The sequence below is a fragment of the Scleropages formosus genome, chromosome 14 (assembly GCF_900964775.1).
Source record: "Scleropages formosus chromosome 14, fSclFor1.1, whole genome shotgun sequence".
Lineage (NCBI taxonomy): Eukaryota > Metazoa > Chordata > Actinopteri > Osteoglossiformes > Osteoglossidae > Scleropages > Scleropages formosus.
This window is the reverse complement of record NC_041819.1, coordinates 19308084-19332141: the sequence shown is the minus strand read 5'-3', so window position 1 is coordinate 19332141 and position 24058 is coordinate 19308084. Positions and strand designations below refer to the sequence as shown.

The following is a 24058-nucleotide window of genomic DNA, read 5'->3' as shown; positions in this document are numbered from 1 at the left end:
TTGCTGGTAGAGCTCCCATGGTATTTGTGAGATGTCAACCTCAAGTATCTACTATGTGTGTGTGTGCAATTCTTTCCTGCTGTTGGAATCTGAGAGACACCATCAGTAGCTGTGAAACACTGATTGCGCCACTTAATAATCTCAAGTTTATTTTATTAGTGCCATTGGATCAATGGTTACTTCTAGTTGTTGGTCTTCAGTTTCATTCATTTTATTTGCATCCTAAAGCTGTGAAATAGTGATCGACTCTTTTTTCAGATTTTTGTTGAGTGTTTTCGAAGAACAAACATTTCGTTAAAAATGTCAGACACTGGGCAACTACATTAAATCACGAGGGCTGTTTCTGTCATTTTGAATGCAGCTGTGGGGCAAAAAAAGCAGCTGTGAATATTCGATTTTGGGAAAGTAGGATCCATGTCTTTCCTTTCATTTTATGCACATTTTATGTTTTCTTCTCTTGAAAAATCTCCAGTCAGAGTTTTTTCATAACACATTTATGAAAGGCAAACTACAAACACTGGGATTTTTTAAATCATTTCTCTGCACATTACTATTCTGTGCTATTTTTTTTCTTTTTTTTCAAAACAAAGGTTTACTGTCAATTAATGAATTCTAGCATTTTTAAAAAGTCTTGTCTTCACCAGACTATCTAGCGTGTTTCCTTGAATTCATTCGTTTTTTGGAATAATACTGGTCATGTGTGGTATTATAAGTAGACTAATTAATACTGAAATTACACACCTTAATCTCTTCTAAATTACATATTTTTTTTTCCTTTTTCTGGCATTCTGAACAATGGGTAAGATTGTTATGAATACAGACTGTGTTGTATTATTAAAGACCCACATAACCATTGACTGTATTTATTGTGACATATTAAACCCAGATCATATTTACAGAGGAAATTAAAGAAACCGTTTATTTGTTATTGCCTCCTAACTGGAAATGCTTGAACTTTACCTTTCCTATATCAGCTGAGAATGTAGGTCACTTTTTCATAATCAGTTAAATACTCTTTTATCCTAACTATTCAGGATATTATAAAAATGAAGGCTTTTTTGCTCAAGATAAAGAAAATTTGTGTTTTTTTTTTTTTTCCTACACCACACTGGATTGTTATAGTGAGAGTCCCAACATTACTATCACATTACAAAAAATCTGAATGCTGGTGCAAGAAGTATAAAAAAAATGATCATATCAAATAGTTCTCAGGCCTCTTCTTCGTCTCCCACCGACACTTAAGGCACATGTCAATGTCTTGTTACGGTGCTACAGGGCTCCGAAGGGTTTAGCCCCCGCTTGTTTAACAGAACTTATTAATATGTACCAATCAAAAGCGATTCTTCAGTCCGTGCAGCCAACAACAACGTGCAATTCATTCAACTTGCCCTGTGACTCTCACAACTCCATGTCGATGATCATGGTTCCGGGAGGGTTAAGGTTCCTCATAATCATTCAAATAAAATGTAAATATAATTTCTAGGTACAGTGACATTGCTGCAATGTCTTGCCTTCCCAAAATGACACAAACACTTATTATAATTTAGCTGCATTAAAAATGAGTTGAGCTGAATGGTTTAGAACGGCTGTTATGGGCTTGCAGGGATGCGGTTCTGAAGTACGTTCTGTAACACAGATGGCTTGTAGAAAACACAGCACCGCTTGGAAATGAAAACAAACGTTGATGCGCCGCAGAGCGTGTATGCCGGACGCAGTGTAATGGAGTGGAATCCAATTAGCGGGAACACAATCCTTTAAAGAGTCCTAAAAGTATTGATTTAGTTTTGTATAATTCGGTTTTAAATTACTATACTGTATATTTTCCAGAAATCTCTGGGGAGATGTAAATCCTAGTAAAACATTGGTCTAAAAGCTGCCTTAATGATGGCCATTATTTCACTGCAGCTGCTCTGGGGTGTAGAGCAAACAGGATTTGTGCTTCTTAAGGTACTTACACATACTGTAGGCCTGGCAGATGAAAGGTCACAGCATGCCCGCAAAATGTACTTTTAAAACAAATTAAGACGTTTTGAACGTGTTTTATTCATAGGGAGTCCGAGCGCCGTCGATAAAAAAGCGATGCTGGAGAAAATACTGCTCGTGCCAAAAATGCAACATGGACATGGCGACTCGTTTTTGCTACAGATTCCAGTTTATTCTGTTCAGCTGCGAATACGTTTTTGTCAAAAAACCAAGTAGCTTTAATCTCCTTCCCAGCTGTGTTCCTGCCTTCAGCGTTAGACTTCATAGTTTTTAAAGTCCCCAGATTGGGGCCGTTTAGAAGCGTCTGCTGTCTGGGACCCACGATAAGGGGGGGGGGGGGGGGGGGTGCTGTGGTCTTCTGAAGTCTGGCATTGGCTTTTCCACTGCAAACTGGCAGTCAGCATCAGCAGCGGGTCAGTGATCGTTGAGGGGGCGTCTAATGGCCGAGCAAAACACGTGAAAGTGTACCGTCTTCGCATGCAAACGGTGCCGGGTTATTGCTGTTATCTATTAATTTAGTCGACACTTTTCTCTAAAGCGTCTCAAAATATTTGGCTTGCACTTTAAGCTGCTTACAATGCTTTTAGACAACTAACCACGTTTTACTGGAGAGTTGTCGGGGGGTGGGGGGGTGGAGTGGGTTTGGTCAGGTCCTGCTCTCTGGTGGGCCTAGGGTTTGAGTCCCACTGGGGGTGCCTTGTGATGGGCTGGTGTCCTGTCCTGGGTGGGTCCCCTCCAGCCTTATGCCGTGTGTTGCTGGGTGAGGACGTGGCTCGCCGCAGCCCCACTTGGGAACAAGCGGTTTCAGACAATGTGTGTGTGTGTGTGTTGTAGGGTAAGCACCCTCACAAGGGGTACTAGAGCAGGAGACAAGATTCGCACCCGTGCCTGTGGATTACAAGGTAACGGCCTTGTAAACCAGTGCGCCACCTGCTGTTGCAGCATGTCGGGATGCTGCAGTCAAGCCAGCCCTCTGTGTGACTGGCCTCATGAGGCACACGCTGTGGGCGCTCAGACATGTGCTCTGTCCATCTGCGCTACATTATTTGTTTTTTTCTCTTAAACCAGCGCTCGGTTTTACTGCCCGATTTCCTATTGCTGAATCAATGCTTTGCAACCATCTTTGGTTGCTTTGATTTGACCATATTGCAACATAATGCATGAAGTTTAACCAAAATCCACATCTAGATAATGATCATTTTGAAAATAATAGAATGTAATTTTACTGTGGTATTGGGGCATTGTTCTGTATATTTCCAGCGCTGGTGGCGGTTGGATCTCCACAGAAGGGTTATAAGCAAGTCATGCTGCTTTTCTGCATAAGCGTATTGTTGCAGAATAATATACAGTGTCATTCTGACTGTATTATTGTGGCTGCTAGTAGTGTAGTGGTTAGGGGTGCTGCCTTTTGACCCAAAGGTTGCACGTTTGAGTCTTATCTATAGGAACCTTGATCAAGGTATTCATCCAGTAAAATTAACCAGCTGTATAAATGGATAAATAATTGTAAGTAGCTTAATACTGTAAGTCACTTTGGAGAAAAGCATCAGGTAAATGTATTGCAGGAAATCCATCTAAGCAAAACGAGACAGCAGTCAATACAGACCAGGGGCTGCTTTTCATTACGGGACCTCCCTGAAAAGCAGCTCGATAAGTCACTGTTTTGGAACCTGGCTGTAACTGCAGAATGAATGGCCAGTAATTATTGCCTCCTGCAGGAAACAATTCTCATATTCAGCACCTTTATACTAGAAATACGTATTCTGGTGTACAGCCTTGAATTAAAATTTAAATTGTTGCAGCTCTTTTCTATTTACTGTTCCTTTACAGGTGGGAGTCAAATAATTGCAAGGCAGCAGCTCTAATCAATATGCTATCTACTGCACAACTATTATATATTTTTATTCTCTCGTTTTCTTTGTGTTTGCATATTCCCTCTGGATGCTCTGGTTTCCTCCCACCATCCAAAGACATGTGTTTCAGGTAGATTGGTGACTCTGTGTTAAGTTAGTGTGACTGCGTGAGTGAAAGAGTGTATGTAACTGCTCTGCGATGGTCTCGTGTCTCATCTGGGGTGTACTCTGACCCACGCCCAATTCCTCCAGCCTACCACAACCCTGACATAGACATGCAATTAACAAAAGTGAATGTGTGAGAGACAATTTCTGTTTTCATTATAAAATCTAAATTACGTCAACATTTACATATTTAGCAGACACTTTCCTCCAAAGCAACTTCCAATGAACTCTATGTAATGTTATGAGCCCACACACCTTATTCACCAAGGTAACTTACACTGCTGGATACACTACTACGCTGGGTCACTCATCCATACATCAGTGGAACACACTCTCTCTGTCACTCACACACCACTGGTGAACCTGAACAGCATGTCTTTGGACTGTGGGAGGAAACCAGAGCACCCGGAGGAAACCCACACAAACATGGGCAGAACATGCAAACTCCAGACAGAGCGGGGCTCGAACCCACGTGCTCCTACATCTCCCAGGAGCTGTTATTAATTAATTTATTAATTGCAAACATTTAAGTACTTGTATGTAAAGAAGCAGAACAGATGTGTTTGTCAGTTTGGAGAGACACATTAGCTGAAGCAAAATTTACACCCTCGGTGGGATGCCAGCCCATCACATGGCAGTCACACACTCATTTACACACACATACAGAGTATTCAGTTTAGAGTCATTACTTCAAGTGAATTTGTGGTTTGGAAAATACTGGCCGAAAACAGTAACATCTGATGATATCATGTGGCTCCAAGGCCAGAGGGACGGAAAATGAACGTGACTGTATGGAAGAGAGCACGATTCCCATAGTGCAACTGCACACAGCCCAGGGTCTGCAGTCGCCAGTGTTAACATCAGTGCCAGAGGTTTGCGGTGGCCTTGTGCCAGACTGCACTCACCAATACGTGATATTCAGTCACTGACACCCAGACAACAAATCCCACAGGAGCCTCTTTTTCAGATCACACTTTGCTGACTTACAGTAGATTACGATACTTAGAGTGATTTATTCATTTTTTGAAGTGTTTTTTTGATCCTGGCCCACTTAAAATAAGAACTTTGCTTAAGGACACTGCAGCAGCAGGTGGGATTTGAACCTGCAACCTTCAGATTTAAAAACATCGACCACCCTTACATCCCCTGCCTCATACCCATTTCTACAATGGACATCAGATGATGACCACCCTACACTGAATAAGAGGTTACTGGATGGATGGATACTCTAAAGGAAGGTACAGCTGGTAGTAGAGGGGTTAAAGCTGCTGCCTTTGGACCCAAAAGTTGCAGGTTTGAATCCACCTTTAGCAGCAGAACCCTTAAGCAACCTATTTGCCCTAAATTGTTTGGGTAAAATTGCCTTCCTGTATAACAAGGAGCTTGCAGCAGTGTGTAACTGTGCTCTCTATCAAAAGCAAATCTTCCCTTGAGGTGCAGCTGAACAACAGTTCATTACTGCTAGTATTACCCCAGGGCTGAGGTCTGGTCTGGTCTGCTCTTCCTTGTCTGGATACAAACCCCTACTATGGACCCAGATAAGCAGATGGATGTCCAGAAAGGAGAAGATAGAGGGACACAATGGAATAGAGAAGTTGTGTTTAAAGGTCAAAGGACTTGTTGGATTCATGCCCTGGAATTGGCCTCTTGCTCTAATGTTTGTCTGTGTGATAAACTGATGAGTCCCAGTGTGGCTTTAGTTTCTCTTTAGACATGTGGGCCTTCTTATCCTGCTGCCTGCTACTTGGAGGGTCTTGAAATCTTTGAGATGCATATTTTGACTGAATTATACTTCTTTAGAGTAATACTGGAAAGTATTTCCAGTTTTTATTTACGAGCGATCAAACTGTCCTGTAATTCAGCTGAATTATGTGCAAAACAGTTATTTGAGATGATTTGTGCCTCCTACACATCAAAATCTTCTACTGAAACGTTACCTCCTGCTTTTTTGCTAGTGAAGAGCAACATGTCTCGAACAGCAAGACTTGACAGGGAACTCCATCTACTATGAGACAGCAGCGACTGATGGGAAAGAATCGGCTGCCTCCGAACTACAGTCTCTATCACATTTTGAAGCCCAACGCAGTTGTTGGTTTACCGCCCATCTAATTTCAGTAACCACTTTGTCTTGATCAGAGTCATGGTGATCTGGAGCCTATCCTGGAAGCACTGAGCACAAGGCGTAGGGGGTTACACCCCGAATGGGACAACAGTCTGTCACAGGGTAGCCACACACACAGACATTCCCATTCACATACTAAGGGCAATCTGGAGAAGAGGGAACATGTAAACTTCACACAGACTAAGCAGGGATGAAATGTCCCCATGTCCTTCCGCACCACCCAGGCGTTGCGAGGAGGCAACGCTCCGCTCTGTGCCACCGTGCCGCAATCATTGTTTTGCTCGGCAGACAAAACAGGAACATGTTCATTAAGAAATCGAGCTGAACTTGACGCTCAAGACTGGCTAACTACTCCATAGTGAAGGCAGCTCCTCCTGGTGCTTGACCCAGGAACAGACGGAGACTTTCATTTGAGAGCCAGGAAGGCAGAACCACACATGCTGATCAAAGGTGCTGGAAACAGACAATGAGGGCAGGAGATGCATCAGGGTCCTTTGACAGAGGATGAGAAAGACAGTCTAGAGGAGAGCTGATTTCACCTGCTGTGACCTTGCTTGTAGAGACACTACACACCACTGTAGTCCCACACCCCAATCCATTTGTATTGACCAAAAGAAGACCTTTTAAGGTGCACCGGAATTCCAGCTATGACCACAATTTGGCGTGCAGCAGATGAGGGCAATAACTGTCTGGACAACCAGGGAAGAGAGGAGCTATGGGAACATCTCCTGGAGGCTCGATCTATCCTTGCAACCATCTAAACTGCACATTTGCAGCCACAGAAATGAGTCTCACACTTGATATGGTCACGGTCTGCAAAACAGGATGAGACCGTGACCTTCTCACACTCATAAATGAACCAAAATTTTTCCAGGAACTGTGAAAGGTGAACAGAGATGATGGGGACGTTGTTAAACAGCAATGAGCGGTTGACTGGATATCCAGTAGCGCTCTGGCACATTCTTGAATTGCAAATGCTAGGCTAACGGGGGGGGGGAAACTTTTTTCCTTAAAAAATAAGACAAGCATAAAGGAATGTGACAAGTCTTTTCATATCTCTATTTAAAACAATATCTGAAGGGTTATGAATTAATATAAATGATTCATAAAAACCATTAATTCAGCATAAAAATTAGTAGTAATGCAAAATATGATGTTATTGATTTGACACCATAATTCAAAGCCTGGTAAATTTGTTTGCTGAGGCTTTCGCTTTTATAGTAGAATTAGTTTCTATGACATGGCTGTCTAAAATTAAGTTGTAATATTTCAGTTTTGTCTCTGTAACTTTTTCCCTCTTTAAGTTCTATATACGTGCAGCTATTAAACCACAGTGTGTCTGTCTCTCTGTGACCTGTGACAGAAAGTAGGACTTTTTAAAGACTGGTTTTTTTGAAATTCTCTATCAAAGTTTTAATGCATTTAAATGACATTTCTCTTTTTCCTGGATTGTCGGGGATTTGAGATTGCACTTTTCTCTTTTTACAAAAAGGTTGTGCAAGCATTTGCATAATAAGGCTCTACATGAAAGCAAATCTCCATGGGACAGACAGATCCTCTGTAAACCTGCTCTAACACTGAGCTCTAAGGCAATCCCTCCACTTTCAAGCCCTACAGAGAATTTTCTGCGGCACAATGCAATCTGCCTAAATCCCTGTTATTGCCAACATTTTCTCCAATTATTTTAAATTCAGCCTAACTGCTGCTGTTAGCTGCTATTCGTGTGCTTTGATTTCGAAATGGAAATTGTCCACTCTTTGCCACGCCCACCCTCGAGGTCATTTTACAGCCGCTGGATGAGCACTTGGGCCCTTGGAAACACACGCTGGCTGTCAGTGAACGTTCGTCATCAACGTCGTCCTGGGATGATGCCTTTCTGCACCTTATCCATTTTATACAGCGCTCTGTGGACCTCGGTTTTCAGCTGGCTGGCATCTGGCTCAGGCAGCCAGCAGCTTACTCGCAGTAGTCCCTCTGCTTTTCCAAACGCTCCCGCTCCTCTTCACTCAGGATGTAGGTGTCAAGGTAGTAGTAGAGCTCATCTGCGGCGGTGGGCGCAATGAAGCGTTCGCGATCGACCCCGTACTCGTCCAACAGCACCAGACTGAAGTAGGACCTGGAGATCCGGAGGACCTGCCTGTAAGCAGCAATGTGACATTTCCGCAACATCAGAGGGGGCAAGAAAGAACAGACGTGGCCATTTAGGCACCAGTGGGTTTCACCAAACCTAAGCTCCTCGATGACATGATCGTCCAGCTGCCGGTCCTTGATGCGGCCCACCTCTCGAGGAGGACTTCCCAGCAGCTCGATCACCGTCACCTGCCGCAGGTCAAGGCCGCAGCTGGCTTTCTGTATAGTAACACAAAGCAAAGTTGTAGTGAAGGCCTTCATCAAGTCCAGCTTTGGCCTTCATCACCAGTAGAACATGTGGCTCATGGTACAACCAGGCGGGATGCACCTACCTGCAGCATAATGTTCTGCAGCTTATAATACTGGTTGGAGTTGTCAGGTGTGGAAACGACGAGTAGCCTCCTCTTCTCATAGAACTGGTCCAGCAGTGCAGCAGCTGTTCGGACGTCTGTGTTTATCTCCATCGCTGCCAAGGTAAGTGTGTCTCTGAGCTGCCTGAGTGCTCTCGTTTCCCATAACATCTCACGATTCAGATTCATTAGACTTCCAAGTAAAACTTGAAGGTTTCTTTTACTAAACTTGGTAAAATAACAAAGACACTGGTTCCTTACCAAATATTTCTTTAGCAAAGGTTTATTAATATCAACAAAGGTCACGTTATCATTAAATCTTAGTAAACCATTAACTAATACATTATTAAGCAATCTTTTTACTGATTTCTATGAAATCTGAAAAAAGGGAAGGATGCAGGCTGTGAAAGGTGACCACAGCTCTTCCTCTGAAAGTTCATTAGTACCAAATCACCCTCTCAGGCCGGATGACTGCAGCCCTTTGATAGCGGGGGCCCTAACGACATGAGGCTGGATCAGCCGGAATGTTCCGCGTCAGCATTAGCAACACGCACTTACTGACGCAAGTCAGAGGAGACCCTGACCAGCTGCGGTTGAACTGGCACACCCGGGTGGCGGGACCCCTCCGCTCATAGCCCCCGTCGCAGAGGTGCTCGCACACGGCCCCGTAGTTGTTCCCGCCTGAGTCACATCTGAGGTACCCGTGGAGCGGCGCCTTAAGGATCGGACACCTCCGAACTGGAAACGGGGGGAGGACGTGAGCATCCATATGCTACGGTTCAAAGGAGGTTAGCTCAGCTTATCTTTTATGCAATGCTGAGCATTGGCACTGGTAATACCTGGACAGTTCTACCACAAGGACACAAGAGAACGTTAACAAGACGAGAAGCAGATTTATAACTGGCTGCCCATATATCATGGCCATAATCCTGTCTTCTTAATACACACTGCATTAAAACAGCTTTTAACAGCACTGCAGGCGTGAGCTTGATATGTTTTCCGTACAGGAATGTTTGATTTGCTTTTTAAATCACCTCCCTTGTCCTTGGCCTACCTTCCACTCGGATGATGAACTTGCAGGTCGCCTTGTTCCTGGCCTGGTCGTACACTTTATAACGGATGACATGGATCCCCTCCTTGAAGTCTGAACCTGGCTCCTGACCCATCAGTGTCACACTACAAAAAGACTGATAATTATCCACATCTCAAAAACTCTTCCCTCAAAAGACTGAATGGAAAAAAATAACCACACTTGTACCCAGTCAGCCTGGTGTCTGCGGTATCCTTGACAACTGGAGGTTCCCAGGTCACTTTGACTGTCAGCTTTCCCGGTGCTGCAATCTTGACTCGGGATCGAGGGCACTTAATCATTGGCGGGTCATGGTCTGCAATCACATGGATTCTTATTTGGTATAGAACTCAACATTTTATTCTTTGGTGAAAGATACAAACTCGGGAAGACATAGACATGTAGTGTTGAGACTTAGTACATCACTCGATCACCAAACTAGAACTGTAGCTTTTTAAATGGTAAGAGAACATCGGGGAGTAAAACTGAACCCAAGACAGTGCTGGAGAGAGAAGGGGACCTTGACGAAACGCTCGGAGGCTGGAACTGCTATATTACAACTATTGGAAAGACTGCGTAATGTTGAGGTAAACGAGCCTGTTCTGGGTCGGAAAAACTTTCAAGGAAATGGCTATGCTACCTTTTTCTGCACTTTTATATGAATATCCTTGTAGCCTGCCGAAGCGGCCCGGGGAGGGGGCGGAGACGGGGGCAAAGCAGCCACAGCTGGAGTTGACTGCACTCCCTATTTCTTCCCCGGTGCCCAGCAGTAGAGAGAAGAGATCGAGGAGGAGAACGAGACAGAGAAGAACCCGAGCTCGAACCCGATCCCAGAGACGACTCTCCCAGCCCCCCTGACCCGCACGAAACCTCATCTTACCTGTTCCCTGGTCCCCCTTTTCCATCCCCTTCCTTCTCCTTGCTCTAAGGGCAATTTAAAGCCCTCATCAACGGGCAACTGCACCTCTTGTCTCCTGCCTCATCTCTTACAATCCTGTACTGACTAAAGTCCACTTTGGAAAAAAACGGACTTTGTGTCTCCTGCTCTCCAAACTTAACCCCTTTGTAAGTAGACATGGAATTTGCTAAAGAAGTTTTTGAACTCCACTGCGAGATAAATATCCAGCATTGCCAAAACATGCTGTTTGAAGTAAATGATGTCGCCAGTTGGGTCTGTTTTTAAACAGGCCTTCTACCTTCACAAGTGGGCTCCGTCCCGCTCCATTTGCCCTCCTCGAGGCAAGTACGTGTGCGGTCCCCCTCTATCTGGTATCCCGGGTCACATGTATAGTCACATCTGGAGTCCACGAGCACACCATCGGTGCAGCTCAGGGTACCGTGGTAGATCGTAGGCAGCACGTGACAGCGAATCTCTTCAAAATCACCAGAGAGTCACAAAAAAGAGAGTTAATCCAAAAGATTTCTGATGCAAGATTTTACTGAGTGTAACATATGCTTGCAGAAATGTTATGAACAAAACCACAAAACAGGGCTGTTCTCTGCATAACTCCAAGGTAGAACCACATGGAGACATACAATAAGTTAGTCAGACTACTCACGACGACAGTAGGGCATGCCAGACCACCGTCGGGTGGGCAAGCACTGCACGGCTGCTGGCCCTACCAACTGGCTCCCGTGGTCACAGGTCAATTTGCAACGTGTTCCCAGGGTGCTACGGTGGTGCCCTCCCAGGGGGGAGTGACAGGTCACCTCCCCGTTCTGCAGACTGAAGGTGTGGCACCAGCGTGGATCTACAGCAGAAACACCCATCAGTAGGGGTTCTATCAGTTCTACCTCTCATTTCACCACCGGCTGCACAGGCAACATTGAATTTTCACATGCCAACATTTAGTACGTTATACTCTTCTAGCCAATTCCACTTTCCAGTGAAACTAACTCAGTTTGGAAGATTACAAAGGTCAACTGTGTAGAGCAAAATCTGCAGCTTCCTATCAACAATGATAGAGCAGTATGGGTTATATAATTTCGAAATGAGGTCGTATGGATTACACATACGCTCCCAGAGTTATACTCTCTGAACATGACCCGTGTTTTTGTACATAGAATTTGCTGAGCTGTTACATGGGAAAATGCTCATGTTCTAGTGTCTTAGTGCTTTTGCCTTTCCTCACTTACTTTTGTAGTCCAGCTTGGGGGTGTAATGGATTTGCACCACTGGTTCGAATTCACTGTAGCCTTCTCCAGAGCCTGAAATAAACCAGACTGTTCTTAACATTCCTTGTTGGACCGAAACATTGTTGTGGGCAAGGGCCCAGACCACACCACACTTTTGTAGAAAAACATGAGTAAACATTCACATTTGTTTTCAAGCCATGCCTTTCATGGATACTTGTGATCTGGAATTAAAATCCAAAACTGACATAGGCCATGTATATACAGGGTTTTCATGCCATTTTGACTTTCATAATTTAGTATAATTGAAATTGTTACAAAACAAATATTGAGATGAAACTCGGCATTATTGTGGGCAACAGTAGCAGCATTCTTAAAAAGTACGAAAATTAGCCATAAAGTATCTGCAACAATGTATTTTCAAATGAATACAGATTATTGCAGATACTTCTTTGAGTTACACTTCTCTAATGCATGAACATAAACGTCAAGTCTACACATCACATAACCTAGGTAGACAGCTCTCTGTTGCCGATGCCTTGTACCCTGAATCATCAAAAATCCCCAGAGAAAAGAATAATATATGCTTAGCTGCCTCTAACAAACACATCAAAACACCTGGGACTCACACAAGCGCCGAGCGCTACAAGGGGTTTAGCTTATTGAAACCTCTGTGGAGGAAAGTGGAAAGATGGAAAGTTAGACTCACTGACATTCATTTTATTCTTTTTTTTTAACAAAACCTAAGTATCCTACTGAGTGACATATCATAGAAACTTCAGTTTTGTTCACAGGCTGCACATCGGGGGGAGAATGAATGAGTTTTATGGCCGGGGGAAAACTAACGGAACATTTGAACCCCTTGCTACTGCTCGTATTGTATACATCTGCGGAAAGCAGCACTATGTGGTCACTGAGCAAAACTTGACATAATACTTTAAGAATTCAGAACTAGCCTCTTTCATGCTAATCACTGTCTGAGCTGTTTTTGTGGTGGAACCGGGAGTCATAGATTTCCCCCACTGGAGCATAATTTGAAAACAAAGTGGTCATGGGGTCAGTTGATCTTTTCTGCCTCCTCATCACTGTTCTGTGATTTTTCTGTTAGGGCTCTGTTATTGTTGCTTATTTTGTTTCACGTTGTGACTGTTCTTCCAAGCTTTAATTTGAATTCTATGGCTCTCCAAAGCTTGCAAAATTAGGTTGTCGGACAAATCGATATTTATTGATATAACCTGATCTAAATGCTGAACACTGAGAGTCCTGATAAATAAGAAATAGGTATACTCCTGCTTTTCACATGTGCACCCATGTAATCTCAGTGGAACCTCCAGAAGATCTAACTGGGTTTCTGGAAATGCTGACAACCTAGCAAGCAACTACGAGTCTCTGGAGACTTTAACATACCAAGGTGGTGACACAATTTGGAGCAGTGAGGTTTGGGGCTTGAAGTTGTATTTGCCATTGAACAGGAGTTTCCGTGTCAGACCTGTGAGTCATGAATGTACTCCATGCGCGGAATGTCCTGTCTGCGTCTCAACATTTGGGTGAAAGAAAAACTTCTGCTTTTCAGCTCTATTTGGGGATTTTACACCACGTGTCAAACCATAAAAACAACTTTGGGGAAGAGGCCATGTCCCGAGTGTTCAAGCAAACCTGAACTTGTTGCAATCAATATCTCCATTGGTATTATGGATATTTCTTGGTCCCTCAATTTCTGATAGATTGTTACACCACTGTTCCCAATCCAGGAAACTAATCACACACACATTTTCAGAACCGCTCGTCCCATACGGGGTCACGGGGAACCGGAGCCTACCCGGCAACACAGGGCGTAAGGCCGGAGGGGGAGGGGACACACCCAGGACAGGACGCCAGTTCATCGCAAGGTACCCCAAGCGGGACTTAAACCCCAGACCCACCAGACAGCAGAACTGTGGCCCAACCCACTGCGCCACCGCACCCCCCAGGAAACTAATCAATCTCTTATTTAATTTATTTTAGTTAGCCAAAATCTTTATAAATTGTTATAAATTGATACATTTGGACATTTTATTGGAGCAACTGATACTAAGTACTGTACTTAGATCAATGCTGGAGCCCCTCCAGAAATTTCACCATTATGCTACTTGCCAACTGACTATTAGTATTATGGACTTTGACACTTGTGCTGATTAGATACTCCACTGGAGTTATTACATTTGGAACTATAATGTACCTCTGTCATTTTAACATGAAAACTTTATTCCTAAGCATTTTTTAAGGCAATAAGTTACTTCAAAAGGCTCCTTATACAGCAGTCTACTAGACCTGATATTGGCAGCCAAAACTGAAAAATGACACATACTTCTAGTTTATTTCATTTATTGGGATTACACAATAAAAATAAATTTCATAATATATATAAAATTACTTGAAAAATAGAGCATCCACTTTACGAACCAGTTTTTATTGACTGTGTCTTCATTCATTTACTTATGCATTCGTTCATTTTCCCACATTCATTTTCTGCATTAAAAAACAGAGAAATAAATATGTAAAAGGAGAAAGATGCAGAAAGACTCTGTTTGGAGATGTGTAATACTTTTGTTGCTCCTGAAATGTTACGTGTTCAGTGGTGGATTAGAGTGCACTGGTGTAATGTACCATATACAAGAGTATTCCCATCACTGTGCTAAGTGGGTCAAATCACAGCTTTCCCACAACAGAGGTATACAAACAGTCATTAGCAGGTGATTAGAGTTACATCTGAGCTCTAATGTCACCTTTCTAAGAATGAACAAGAAGAAGAATATCAAAAGGAAGCCAGAAAGGCAATGAAAAGACACTAACATGTCAGCAATGGCACCTTTTTCACTCACGGCACTCGATAAGTTTCATTTATAAATAAGTTGCTTGGCTGAGGTGCACGAAAGAGGTCATAAATAGCTGAGAATGACTCGATGTCTAGACTAGATGCTTATTCCCAGAAGGTCATTGATTCCACTGCAGTAGAACCAATGCAGTTAAACATGCCACTATTTTACTAAGGAAGCAGGGAATAGTTTGCGTCGTTTGGAAACATAAAGACAACGCCAAACAGCTTCTCTCATGTCTTCCAACTCAGCAGTAACTTACTTGTGTGAATGAAAAATCAATAAAATAAATAGATAGTAGCTAATTTCAGTGTTCCTCACTAATCCTCACTGTCCCATCGCATTCCTCAGTGTTCCTCAACATTCCTCAAAATTGCTGTGTTCCTCAATATTTCTCATTATTCCCGTGTTCCTCCGTTTTCTTCACTGTTTCCCACTGTCCCATGCTATTCCTCACTATTCATCAGTGTTCTTCGCTATTTCACCTTCACTCATCATTATTCCCCAGTGTTCATCACTGTACCACACCATTCTGCTATACCCCTCATTATTCCTCACTGTTCCTCACTATTTCTCATTATTCATCAATTTTCTTCACTACTTCACCTTCACGCATCATCATTCCCCAGTGTTCATCATTACTTTTCACTGTATCACACCATCACTCTATGCCCCTCATTATTCCTCACTATTCCTTGCTGTTCCTCACTATTCCTCATTATTCATCAATTTACTACTTCACCTTCACTCATCATTATTCCCCAGTGTTCATTGTTACTTCTCACTGTACCACACCATTCCTCTATGTCCCTCATTATTCCTCACTATTCCTCGCTGTTCCTCACTATTTATCATTATTCATCAATCAATGTTCTTCACTTCTTCACTATCCATCATTATTCCCCAGTGTTCATCATTACTTCTCACTCATTGTATTCCTCAGTATTCTTCACCGTACCACAGTATTCCCCAGCGGCTCCTCAGTTCCCCACGTTCCACACTGATCTCGGCAGTATTTCCCACGCGTGTGTGATACAGAGTGTTCCTGATCTCTGCGGTATTTCCCTCTTCCTTCTGCACGACAGCCAAAGTAGAACAGCGGCCAGATAGTGAGTCCATCAGCTTTATGCGGAGACAAGTTTTCACCGGTAAATCAATACTTTCGTCTCACTAAACCCCTAGACTAGTTCTCATTTCAGCGACATGAATCATGATGATGGTGATGATCATGTTCCTCGCAGTCCTCACTGTCCCCCCCACTCCGGACCGGGTCACCGGCCACCTGTCCTGTGCAGCGCTCCGTTCGGGGACAAAACGTGGTAAAACAATCCGAGTCCCGCAGTGTCTCATATACCAGTATTTCATTTCTCTTTCGTTTCGTTCCCCTTTTTCTCTTACCTTCATCAAATCCACAGACAGGAGCCACCAGGAAGCCTTGGAGCGCCGGGAAAAGGAGAAGCAGCGCTGACATGATGATGGTGGTGATGATAATGATGATGATGAGGAGGAGGAGGATGTCGCTCCCTCGCCGGCGAACAGCTGCTGCTGGCGAACGAAAGGTGGAGAAGGAGGCGGCGCGGGGCTTTGCGCGCTTTAAATGTCCGTGTTTGCGGGGAACAGAAAGCGTTTCGATGAGAAGGTGAAGTCGTCGTGCCGAGATGAATGTCTTACGGGTGTGTGTCGTGTGGAAGAAGAGCCGCGCTAGTAGCATGGGGGTGTGTGTGTCTCGCTGCTTTACGCGCGCGCACACGCACGCACACACACACAAGTGGCCACTGTGAGCACCTCCTTTAAGTCATTTTTTGCTGATTCATATGTCATATGTCTAGTCTTGCTGTCTAGTCTTGCTGTGATCTTGCCAAAATAAACAATTTAGCGGTAGTTACAAGAGACTCGTGACTGTTTTTTGTTTGCAGTAATCGCTAAACTTCTTTTTTAACAGGAGTATTTTGGACAAAAATGGCAATTCCATAAGGTATATTAGGTTTTAAAACTGCAAGATGTTCACAAAATGTAGATCATTTTGGATAGGATGTTTGGAAGCATGTCATGAATGTGTAAAAAACAGCTCTGAAAGTCTTGTCCCAGCAAACAGCTCACATTCCATGATGTACCTTCATCGGTTCTCTTTCAGTGGAGGCTTTTTAATTTCATGATTACATCATACGCAAATTATGCTTATTTCTGTAAATGGAAACATAGGGGTACTTAACTTGCACTTAAAGTGCTATTTCAACAAGCTGTGACACATTTATTCCTTTATCAGAGACTTTCCTCTAAGTGACTTCCAGTGAACTCATAGTGTTATCAGCTCACACACCTTAGTCACCAAGGTAACTTACACTGCTAGACACACTGCTTACACTGGGTCACTCACCCATACATCAGTTGAACACACACACTTTCTGTCACCCACACACTATGGGAGAACCTGAACAGCCTATCTTTGGACTGTGGGAGGAAACCAGAGCACCCAGAGAAAGCCCACACAGACACAGCAAGAACATGCAAACTCTACACAGATTGAGCAGGGATTGAATCCACATCCTCTCACACCACCCAGGCACCATAAGATAGCAGCACTACTCACTGTGCTACCCTGCCACCGCTGTGTGACAAGTTTCAGAAATTAGTTTTCTGTATATTTGGACATGGATGCGCTGTTTGCTTTGGATCCTGCAGCTGTTTTTCAGCAGCTTGTCTTCATGCTCCAGAGTGAAAGCTGGGATACTGGAATGGTGCTGGCAGCACCTGTTGGCCTGTCTGTACTGCGTTGTTTACTCCAGAAAGTGCTCAAAGCTGCAGTGGCACAGTGTGACATGGGGATCATGAAAAATCGTGCATTTGTTGTTATAATAATGCATAAGACATATCCACATAGAGTGTGAATTAAAAGTGTGAGCAGCACTACAGTGCAACGCTACAGTAGGTCGATACACAGATAAAAATGCTGCATATTTCAGAAACACATTTTGAGTGCCGCAGGTTAAAGATGAAGGTAAAGCACGGCAGTGTCGCTCGGTGGATTACACTGATGCTTTTGAACTCTACACCAACTCCAGGTCTCTGTGAAGGTTGCCGGTTCACCATGTGTCTGTGAGGGTCACAGTGATCTGGAAAGAAAAGGAAAGACAGGCTGCACATGAATATACATGTTTCACTATAAGAAGGCTAACATTTTATGTGACTGGACAAAGGGATCAGGCAAATAAAGAATACTACTACTACTACTAGCCTGCTACTACTAATACCACTACTACTATGGGTGGCATGGGCACAGCAAGTAGTGCTGCTGTCTTACAGCACCTAGGTGGTGCAAGAGGATGTGGGTTTGATTCCCATTCAGTCTGTGTGGAGTTTGCATGTTCTCCCCGTGTCTGTGTGGGTTTCTTCTAGATGCTCTGGTTTCCTACCACAGTTCAAGGACATACATTCAGGTTCATCCATAGGGTGTGAGTGACAGAGAGAGTGTTCCACTGATGAGTGATGTACTAACAGTTTAAGTCACCCTGATGAATAAAGTGTGGGCTGATAGCACTACATAGAGTTTGTTGGCAATTGCTTTGGAGAAAAGTGTCTGCTAAATGAATAAATGTGAATTTACCATAAGGGGAGGTGCGGTAGTGCAGTGGGTTGGACTGGGCTCTGCTCTCCAGTGGTTCTAAGGTTCGAGTCCTGCTTGGGGTGCCTTGTGACAGACTGGCATCCTGTCCTGGGTGTGTTCCCTCCCCCCGAGCCTTATGCCTTGTGTTGCCAGGTTGGGCTCTGGCTCCCCGTGACCCTAACTGGGACAAGCAGTTCAGAAAATGTGTGTGTGAATTTACCATCCATTCTGTAAATGTGTGGGCACAATAAAACAAGCAAATGCAAGGAAATTCTGGATGAAATGCACACAAACATAGGGACAATATTCTATTCATGTTGTGCACAGAGGCCCGATGCCACGTTCAGAAACCTGCAAGTGTGAGGAGACTAGTTGTACCACTACTCCTTTACACAAAACTTAGGGTTGGGCTTGAAAAAAGTTACAGACTTTGACAGGAACACTCCTAAATATATAAACTTGAACGGTTTTGTCCCTTTTGATCATTTTGTCAGCTGATTGGAGAGGTACAATAGGGTAACATCTCCAGGAAGTCTCGACAGAGTTCTGTGCGCTTCTCCGGCCCAAATCCTCCAGGATTCGCCCAGGAAGGAGCCGTTCGGAGTTCAGCGTGTACGGCAGGTGGCGCTGTTTCCCAAGGAATGTGACGTCGCTCCGTTTCTGCAATGACTGGCCTTAGGGGTGTGTGTGTGTGTGTGTGTGTGTGTGTGTGTGTGTGTGTGTGTGTGTGTGTACGTGTACGTGTACCTGCACCTGCCCCTGCCCCTGCCCCTGCCCGACAAGGTCAAATAACACATGGTGGCTTGGAGTAACACGCCATACAACACAACTTGATGGCCTTTAATTTCTAGGCGGTTTGAAACAGCAGCAACAACAAAAATCGATATATTTACAATTTGTTTTGAGGTTTAAATTATCCCATAAATTGAGATACACGGGGAAACTGACCGAATGTCATCGCTGTGCTCGACAGCATTGGAACAACTGATTTATTACAATGTCTTGTATTCAACTGAGATTAGGCGAAAGTTAAATCACCTTCCAGCAAAGTGCAGACATGAAGATGAACAGCTTTCGGCTCCTCTAGCGCAACGACGTCCTTCAATTTATTCTAATTCATTATAACACAATCCATTAATATTTATGAATATTTATGACGTTATGCCCTTTGCCGCCTTGGTCCCGTTTATCTTTACTCGCACGAACACGTTATGTTTCCAATGCACTTTTAATTATCAGAATCAGAACGAGCTTTCCTTATTGCCAAGTATGTTCACACATACAAGGAATTTGTCCTGGTGACAGAAACTTCCACATCACAGACAGGATGACAGTGACAAGACAGATGAGAAGATAGAATATGTGAATGAAGGATAAAAAATATATAAAAATATGAATTACCCAATATACAAAAATAGTCCCTAGACATTCATTGTATGTATGTACAGGTATGTTCTATACAAATGGCATGCAAGGGAGTGTAAGAGATATGATAAATAGCGTTGTGTATTGCTTTTTTTATTATTATTTTGAAACTGCTATTTCATTACAATCTAAATACACACTTTCAGAACCGCTTGTCCTATACGAGGTCACGGGGAACCGGAGCCAACCCGGTAACACAGGGCGTAAGCCCAGAGGGGAGAGGGGACACACTCAGGACGGGACGCCAGGCCGTCGCAAGGCACCCCAAGCGGGACACGAACCCCAGACTCACGGGAGAACAGGACCGCGGTCTAACCCACTGCGCCACCGCGCCACCGCACCCCCCACACTCTAAAGAATATTTTAGAATTGTCGCCTACCAAATTATCAAGACTCATCCATTTTGACCATTTTACAGCAAAAAAAAAAAAAAAAAAAAAAAATGTATTCACGTTACATTACATTTAACTTCAAGAGCTGAGCTGGGGACGCGAACACCCCTTCATTTTCGTCGCCCGACGACAGCGCGGAGACCGGCGGGCCGCGGAGTATGAAAGGCAGACCGGCTTATTTGCATCTCATTTGACTACTTGGCAGTTTCTGCTCTTTGATTGGCTGATGGCGGACGGGATGGCCCCGAGCCAGAGGCGCTCTGCGTCTCGCTCCCTCCGCGAAGGGACTTTGTGGAAGGGCTCCGGCCCATGGGTGCGGCGCGTGGGTGCGGCGCGTGGCTCTCCATCGGCTCCTGTATAAATAGCCGGGATCAGCGGATCCGTTTTCTGTGGGAACGAAGCGTGAGCAGCGCTGCCGGGGTGATCCGACGGCTCCTCCTTTTCTAAAAGCGACACATCAGGGATTACTGTGTAACGGATCAGTGCTTCGTCGCTGCTGCTGCTCAGTTCAGGTCGGTGCCTCTTTTTTTCCTCTGTGGTACTGGAACCAGTGCGTCTGTGCTCTGTCTGTCTGTGATTCTGCTTAAAATAATAAGAGCATTGGACTGGTGAGAAATGAGAAAACCATTTGTGTACAGTTAGAAGCTCAAGTATCAGGAGGTTTGTAGGCTGTGAAATGGTTGGAAAACATAAATGTATTCGAACATGTAAAATGTCATGGGTGATGTGATGGTCACAAGTGGTCACTCTTCTTCTTCTTCTTCTTCTTCTTCTTCTTCTTCTTCTTCTTCTTCTTCTTCTTCTTCTTATTATTATTATTATTATTATTATTATTATTATTATTATTATTATTACTTTGATTCAAACATTTGAACATTTGCAGTGTTGTAGCAATAAATGGTAAAAAAAAAGAATGCTGCGTATCACCCCTTTTATATCGTTTTATGATACCCGTAGGATTTGTGTTCCTGCTCCTCTGTTTCACTGTGAATTTCGTTTGATGTCAACTGGACACTGATATAATAGATGTTTAATTTCCATCTCATTTATTAAGGAAAAAGTTCACTTTATGTCATCCTCCTTTAATTTTATAGACAATTTCTAGACACATTTTCCACAGTTTGTTACTAATTTGTAGTCATTTTGTCTTTGATGAGAACTGAGGCTGACAAAGGGAACTGGGTTTGGGTCTTGGTCGGTATTAGAGCTGTACTGGGGTTGAGACTGGGTCAGTATTAGATTTGTACTGGGAATGGTATTAGATTTGTACTGGAGTTGGGACTGGGTCAGTATTAGATTTGTACTGGAGTTGGGACTGGGTCAGTATTAGATTTGCACTACACTCAGTATTAGAGTCGGTATTAGGGTTGTACTGTGGTTAGTATTGGGTTTACTGCTCCGGTTGGTATTGGGGTAGGTGCTGCGGTTGGTATTAGTTGAATTGGAGTCGGTACTGGGATTATTGCTCGGATTAGCATTGGAGTTGTACTGAAGTCGGCACTGGGTTCGGTACTGGGGTTGTTTCTGGGGTTGATACTGAGGTTGGTATCAGAGTTGTACTGGGTTTGGCACTCTGTTTGGCACTGGTACAGTACCTCATTGTGCTGTGCTGTGCTGTAGCGGTCACAGCCCGGGGGCTGCTGGGAAACTGGGCTTGCCTTTCACACGGCTCTGATGTTTCTGCATTTCTCTGTTCGTAACACAAACTGCAGTTTGGTACTTAAAGACACAGATTCATAAGCTCACAGTTATGTCCCATCGCCGCTGCTGCTGTTACTGCTACTGTTCCATTGAAAATACCATAGTTTATAGAAGGTGTTGATGTATAAAATTGCCTTTGAATAAAAGTGCCACATATTCAGGGAATCAATTGTAGTAATATCTAGTAGTTCTTGCTAGTTTGTAATAATTCCACACATGACAGCCTTTACCTAAATGCACATGGACCTGAAGTGCAGCTCTAACTTATATCCCTGAGTGGCCTTCTGATTCAAGCTAAATTTAGACCCTTAATCATAGGCTTACTTGAGTATTGCCATCTTGAGTGTGACGTTTTTCTATAGGTAGGAGCTTGCACGTTCTCACCATTTCCTCCAGGTGCTCTGGTTTCCTCCCACACTCCAAGGACATGCTGTTCAGGTTCCCCCAGAGTGTGTGAGTGACAGAGAGAGAGTGTGTTCCACTGATGCATGGATGAGTGAGCCACTGTATGTAGTGTATCTAGCAGTGTAAGTCACCACGGTGAATAATGTGTGTGGGCTGGTAACACTACACAGAGTTCACTGGAAGTTGCTTTAGAGGAAAGCGTCTGCTGAATAAATAAATGTAATGTAAGCGTAAATGTAGATAATAATGACAAATGTAAAAGTTTTCTGCAAAGTAAACTTAATTGTGAATGGAATTGTGGAAATGACAGCAACTACGAATTAACAAGACGATGTATCGCTGCTTCCACGCACGAAGGCATTTATGTAAAATTATATGACTGTTTGAATGCTACCTTGTGGAATGCTACAGGTGTGATCTGTGAGGAATGTCGGACACGTGAAGTCTGAAAATGCATGAAATTAATGTTTTTTTTTTTTTTTTTTTTTTTTGACGGAAGAATACAGCAGTAGGAACGCATTTAATCTTTAATTGCTCGATGGCAGAATCTGTATGTCATTTGCATGAAGGTACATAAGATAACACTGTTTTATGGTGCAACATTACCACTCATACTGATACCTTTCAATCTGCAGGTCTCCACCAGTCCGGTTCCCCACCCGTTGGCTTCTTTAGCAAGCGTTTCTCAAGATTCACCATGATGCAAGTCGGTCCCGAGTTTTCCAGCCACAAACACTCTCTCCTCAACGTGATGAACCGCTTCATCGCTGCAACCAACAACATGGATGAAACCATCATGGTGCCCAGTCTGCTGCGGGATGTTCCACTGGAGGAGCAGGAGAACCAGGACCCCGTGGTGGACAGCAGCAGTGACAATGCCGATCCCGCCTCCCCGGGGAAGCGGAGGGACATGTACGAGCACTACCTCTTGCTGAAGTCCATCAAAAACGACATGGAGTGGGGGTTGCTCAAAAGGGAGAGGAGCGGTGGCGCCAGCTTCCTGGAGATGGCTGTCAAACAGGAGGAGCCCGCACCGCCCCTCGAGGCCGAGTCAGCCGCGTACGAAGACAACGCGGACCTGGAGAGTCAGTTCCATTATCACCTGCGGGGGCTTTTCGGGGTCCTTTCTAAGCTCACTGTACAAGCAGACCACCTCACCAATCGGTACAAGAGGGAAATTGGCGGAGGCAACTTCATGAGATAGACACGGTCTCAGGTTGAACTCTTGGTTTCTTGTTCCTTTCCGCCGTCTTGCGTCGGCGAGATGCGCCGCGCGCCGAAGTGGGCCGTTGCGAAGCGTGTCTCGCGTGTCATGTTCACTACACACAAAGGGCCTTGAGCTCAGAAGAGCGACTAACATGCAAGTTGCGTCATGCCAGACTTGCCCAAGCAGGCCCTGCCCAACGATTGTTCCGGACCGTGACATTTCGCATGTCAAGCCTGTAAATCCCTTAGAATAAATATGCAAAGGTTCAGGGTTAAACGAGGACACACCAGGAAGTAACCCACATGAGATTATTCAGGGATCTATATCTCATTGACCTTTATGACTTTATGACCTTATTCCAAAAGTTACAACTGTTAAGAGTTTGAGTGGACTTGAGTGACATATACTAAAGTATGATTTTGCAGGAAGAAATATTTCATTCGAAGCAGATCGTGTTAGGGTAACAGGTATGCAGGTGTGTTCGCTGTGGGCCTGCAAACCCTTTTGTCTCATGGTGGAACATTAATTTGGTGAATTGATTTTTGTTGAAGTCTATGAACGGAGATGTAATTCACTTGCCCCTCTGAAGTGGCTGTAATGCTGCTGTTCACACTGAAAATGTGTAAAACCAGAAATAAAGAAGTATGACATGTTATTTTTATTT

The 24058-nt window shown here is 44.0% G+C and overlaps 2 protein-coding genes across 3 annotated transcripts; one reads left to right on the top strand and one right to left on the bottom strand.

The window, feature by feature from the left end:
- Window positions 1-7117: 7117 nt before the first annotated feature.
- LOC108931023 (sushi repeat-containing protein SRPX2-like) lies at window positions 7118-16459 on the bottom strand. Of its 2 annotated transcripts, none has more exons than XM_018746574.1 (10): window positions 16059-16459; window positions 11809-11880; window positions 11232-11423; window positions 10869-11045; window positions 9862-9988; window positions 9658-9779; window positions 9162-9341; window positions 8586-8719; window positions 8351-8472; window positions 7118-8260 (listed from the first exon to the last, which is right to left on the bottom strand). In XM_018746574.1, the coding sequence occupies exons 1-10, from the start codon at window positions 16369-16371 to the stop codon at window positions 8080-8082; spliced, it is 1620 nt and encodes a 539-aa protein (XP_018602090.1). In that variant the 5' UTR covers window positions 16372-16459; the 3' UTR covers window positions 7118-8079. The 2 variants fall into 2 exon arrangements, with proteins under 2 accessions (XP_018602090.1, XP_018602091.1); XM_018746575.1 differs by having other exon boundaries at window positions 8077-8260; window positions 8404-8472.
- Window positions 16460-20388: 3929 nt separating this feature from the next.
- LOC108931020 (mid1-interacting protein 1-like) lies at window positions 20389-24058 on the top strand. The gene is made up of 2 exons (XM_018746571.2): window positions 20389-20593; window positions 22823-24058. Exon 2 carries the CDS (start codon window positions 22885-22887, stop codon window positions 23389-23391), a length of 507 nt encoding a protein of 168 aa, XP_018602087.1. The 5' UTR covers window positions 20389-20593; window positions 22823-22884; the 3' UTR covers window positions 23392-24058.